We start from the raw sequence: 4,872 nt of genomic DNA, 5'->3' as shown, positions 1-4,872 counted from the left end.
CCGAGGCCCCACTGTGCTGGCAGGCACCGGGCAGGGGCTCCTGCCAGCCGCTGGTCCCACCGCTGCCCCAGGAAAATGTCACTGTGAACGTAAGCGAAGCGGAGGAGGAAGGCAAGCCCAGGGTCCGAGGAGGAAGGCAAGCCCAGGGGGCCACCTTTTGCCACCCCTCCCATTTCTTTCGTTCCACAGGAAGCCCTGGAGTTCCCTTTGCTGGAAGGCCACCCCAACCTCTGTGTCCAGGTAAGAAGGGGGCGCCAGAGCAGTGTTGGGAGCAGAACCTTCCTCCCACCCGCAGGGACCCCCAGACAAGACACTGTGTTCTGGACCCACTTGATCCTTGGGTTCTTGGAGCAAAGTGGTTATGGGATTCCTCTTTAGGAGTTCCACTATTTGCCTTAGCAGTGCCAGGGACCCTGAGCCAGTCATTGCATCTCTCTGAAGGTCAGTCTCATCTGTTTAATGGGGATAGCAGTAACGACTTTATAGAGTGGTTATGAAGATTAAATAAGAGAAGCACTTCACATTAGGGACTGGCACAGACTAAATACTCAACAAATGTTAGCTGCTTTTATTATTGCTGTCATTATCCTATGTCCCTAACTTTTACAACTTCACAGGGTTATTACTAACACATTTATTCCAGATTTATTGAGCATCTACTATGTGCCAGGCACTGTTTTAGGCACTTGGGATAGAGGTCAGTGAATAAAATCAATAAATGTTTTCATCCGTAGAGAGCTTATGTTCTAATGGAGGAAGGTAAACAATAGATATAATAAGTAAATTATTTTTTTTTAATATATATATTTTATTGATTTTTTTACAGAGAGGAAGGGAGAGGGATAGAGAGTTAGAAACATCAATGAGAGAGAAACATCGACCAGCTGCCTCCTGCACACCTCCTACTGGGGATGTGCCCGCAACCAAGGTACATGCCCTTGACCGGAATCGAACCTGGGACCTTTCAATCCGCAGGCCGACGCTCTATCCACTGAGCCAAACCGGTTTGGCGTATAAGTAAATTATTATAGTAAGTTAAAATTGTTAATATAAAGCTCTGGCCAGGTGGCTCAATTGGTTGGAACATCCTCCTGTGCACCAAAAGGTTGTGGGTTTGATTCCTGATCAGGGCACACACCTAGGCTTTGGGTTCCATCTCTGGTCAGGGGCATTTGGGAGGCAACCCATCAATGTCTCTCTCTGTCTCTCAAAAAACAATTATTTTTTTTTCAATAAAAACACTCTCGCCCTAACCTGTTTGGCTCAGTGGATAGAGCGTCAGCCTGCGGACTGAAGGGTCCCAGGTTCGATTCTGGTCAAGGGCATGTACCTTGGTTGCAGGCACATCCCCAATAGGAGGTGTGCAGGAGGCAGCTGATTGATGTTTCTCTTGCATCGATGTTTCTAACTCTCTATCTCTCTCCCTTCCTCTCTGTGAAATAAATCAATAAAATATATTTTTTTAAAATCCTCTAGTGAAGATTTAAAAAATTGTATATAAATACTATGGGGAAATGTGGGGAAGGATAGTGAGGATTAAGGTTGCAATTTCAAGTGGGGCCGTCAGGTGAGGCCTCTTTGAGAAGGTAGTTAGATGGGAATGTATAAAGTGTCTTGCCAGATGTGAAAAGAGCTAATTTAGGTTCCCAAGTCCTGTTAGCACAGATGACCTCACAAGGCTGAAGCTGAGAAAGATGGCGTGATTCCTAATCACCCAGATCTGCCTAAGGTCAGGCCCAGAGTGCAGAACCCCCAACCCAACAGGCCTCCCCATGCCTATCCCTTCTACTTCCAGATATTTCTGGTCTTGGCCCTTGCCTTTCTTTCTTTTTATTTTTAATCCTCACCAAGGATACTCTTTCCATTGATTTTTTAGAGAGAGTGGAATGGAGAGAGGAGGGGGAGAAAGAGAGATAGAAATATCAACGTGAAAGAGACACATAGATTGGCTGCCTCCTTCAAGCACCCCAACCAGGTTGGGGAATCAAACCATCAACTGAGGCATGTGCCCTTGATCAGAATCAAATCCATGACCCTTTGGTCCTCGGGCCAATGCTCTAACCACTGAGAAAACCAGCCAGGGCACTCTTGCCTTTCTTTATGCCCCTAATCCTGGCCTCTTCCAAGCAGGTGAGCAGTGGGGAGAAGCTGCAGCTGCAAGAGTGCTTGTGGTCTGGTGAGTAGGGCCTGCAGGAGGCTGGGACAGGGCCATCGCAATAGGGGTGAACCCTGGAAGTGCCAGTTCCTAGGGGTGAAGGTCAGGTATGAGGGGGGCACATGGCAGCCCCCAGCAAGGTTGGGTCTCAAGAGTGGACTCTCATCCCTTTCAGACTCTCTGGGGCCCCTCAAGGATGATACGCTGCTGGTGGAGACACGAGGCCCCCAGGACAACAGATCAATCTGTGCCTTGGAACCCAGTGGTTGCACCCCACTGCACAGCAGGGCCTCCACGGTGAGGGCTGGGGGACCCTTCTCCATGTACCTCTCCAGTTCCATCTCAAAACTAGCCTCAAATTTCCCCTCTATTCAATTTCCCCTCCTCTGAGCCAGGCTCTGTGCTGGTCTCTGGGGACATGAGGGTGATTCAGACCTGGGCCTTGTTCTCAGTGGTCTCTCAGAAATCTCCCAACTCCTAGTGCCATCCTCTCACTCTGCCCAGCTGCATGCAGCCTGGTGGTCTCCTAGGTGCAGTGCCCCTAGGTGACAGTCTCCTACCCCTTGGCTTGGCAGAGGGCAGCTCGCCTTGGAGAGCAGTTACTACAAGACCTGCAGTCAGGACAGTGTCTGCAGGTGAGTAGGTGGCAGGAGAGCCCTGCCCCAGCATCCAAGGGCAACACCCCTAACACTCTACCTTTGGCCTCTTCCACTCCTTCCTGTGCCTGAAGGCACCAGGGAGACTCACGCTTCCCAGGCAGAGGCCTCCTCACTGTCCTTCTAGCACCCATCCACCATCTATTTGTGCTTTTTTTGTTTCCAATCCTGGGGAAGCTAAGAGTTTGAAGGAACATAGTTCCTGTCCCCAAGCTACTCACTGCTGGCTAAAAACCCATAAACAGATAACAACATTCACATGTGCTAAGCGCTGGTTTCCAGGGAGAACCAAGAAGGGTCTCTTCCTGTGGGCCAGATTTGGCATGAAGGCACAGTCCAGGCAATAAGCATAAGCAAAGCCAGAGTAGCTTGCAAGAACCTGCTATGTGTGTGGGGAAATATGCATAATTGAGGCTGGAAATTTTGGAGATCAGGCTAGCGAGAATTTGGTGAGTGCTGAACCATAAGCTGAGGGCTCAGGGCTTGGTTTTGTTTGTGTCTTACAGCTGTGGGATAATGACCTGGGAGCACTATGGGCCTGCCCCATGGACAAGTGTGAGTATTACAAGAATGGCCCTTCCTCTTCACAGCTCTCTAGAAGCTGAAATCTTGACAGGAACCACTCATGCGGGCAACACACGCAGTGTCCTTCCCTGACTCAGATAAATCAAAGAGTCATTCTTCACTCATTCAGAAACCATGATGAGAGCTTGCAGGCTATCCCAGCATCACCAAGATACAATACATGCCCCCACCCCAGTCATAGAAGGCTAGAAAGGCATTAGCCCCAAATCATTTGGTAGGTGTGAGCTATTGAAGCACTCTCTACAAAGTAAGTGTCCAAAGCCATGAATGCATGTAACAGGGACCTGACCGTGATGGGGTAAGGAGTTCAGGGGAAAGGTTTGAGCTGAATTCTGAAGGCTGATCTAGGTGAAGGAGTTAGAGATGCATTTTTGTGAAGACTGTGGGGTGCTTTTTTGAGGAACTCCACAGTGGTCAGTGTGGCTGGAATGCCTTGGGAGGCAGACCCCTATCATGAGCTGAGGATGCATGGGCCATATAGGGCCTTGGGAGCCAAAGTAAGGAATTTGGAATTTACCTTAAGAGTAGCAGGAGCTTTCTAAAAGACTATAATCAGATTTGTATTTTTAAAAGATCTTTGGGTATGCCACGTGGTGAATGAATTGGAGACAAAAAAGAGGTCAGGGATATCAGAAGGCTGTTGCAGTCACCGGAGAGAGTGAAGTCAAGGACCCAGCCACCCTAGGCTTAAGGGACAATAATAATGACCTTTGAGGACTTACTATGGCCTGGCATTGCAAGTGCTTTATGTGTATTAACAGATGTAGTTCTCACAACAACCCTATCAGTAGGTACTATTGTTATCTCAATTTTACAGAGGTGAAAAACAAAGTGAAGTCACTTACCCAAGGTCAGCCAAGTAGATGGGTCTATATTCATATACTGGCTCTGACACTAAGTGCTGTGGACTTTGGGCAACTTACTTCAGTTCTCCTTCATGAAGTGGGGTGTAAGTGTAAGGTCTCTAACCAGCCCATCTCCTCCCCTTGGCCTCCCAGATATCCACCAGCGCTGGGCCCTGGTGTGGCTGGCCTGCCTACTCTTTGCTGCTGTGCTTTTCCTTCTCCTCCTCCTCAAAAAGGACCATGTGAAAGGTGAGTCATTTCCGGCTCCCCATTCCCCAGAGGTAGGACTGGATGGGGCCTGGGAGTTCAGAGACAGGAAGCAGCATCTGAGCTCACCCTTTGCCTCCGCCCCTCTCCCTGAACAGGGTGGCTGAGGCTCCTGAAGGAGGATGTCTACTCGGGGGGTGAGTGTGAGCAAGCGCCCGGCGGGGGGGCCGCCCCCAGCGGGCCGGGCCTCAGGCCATCTCACATCTTCCTTCCCCCTCTGTTTTCTCTCGCAGCGGCTGAGCTGAGCGCGCAGGGGTCCTTGGCCTGGTTCCACGCACAGCGGCTCCAGATCCTGCAGGAGGGCGGCATGGTGATCTTGCTCTTCTCGCCCGGGGCCGTGGCGCTGTGCCAGGAGTGGCTGCAG

At 50.1% G+C, this 4,872-nt stretch overlaps 1 protein-coding gene across 1 annotated transcript in view; it reads left to right on the top strand.

Annotated features, from left to right (window-relative positions):
- Window positions 1-4,872, top strand: part of IL17RC (interleukin 17 receptor C) — an 11,694-nt gene that overhangs the window by 6,356 nt on the left and 466 nt on the right. Inside the window, exons 12-19 of the mRNA XM_014542693.1 lie at window positions 6-89; window positions 190-240; window positions 2,131-2,176; window positions 2,331-2,452; window positions 2,731-2,790; window positions 3,318-3,366; window positions 4,395-4,490; window positions 4,607-4,868. Coding sequence (XP_014398179.1) covers window positions 6-89; window positions 190-240; window positions 2,131-2,176; window positions 2,331-2,452; window positions 2,731-2,790; window positions 3,318-3,366; window positions 4,395-4,490; window positions 4,607-4,868 — 770 coding nt within the window. The remainder of the gene's footprint in view (window positions 1-5; window positions 90-189; window positions 241-2,130; window positions 2,177-2,330; window positions 2,453-2,730; window positions 2,791-3,317; window positions 3,367-4,394; window positions 4,491-4,606; window positions 4,869-4,872) is intronic.

The sequence above is a fragment of the Myotis brandtii genome, unplaced genomic scaffold (assembly GCF_000412655.1).
Source record: "Myotis brandtii unplaced genomic scaffold, ASM41265v1 scaffold312, whole genome shotgun sequence".
Lineage (NCBI taxonomy): Eukaryota > Metazoa > Chordata > Mammalia > Chiroptera > Vespertilionidae > Myotis > Myotis brandtii.
The sequence above is the reverse complement of the archived record's forward strand: the minus strand, read 5'-3'. Positions and strand labels throughout refer to the sequence as shown.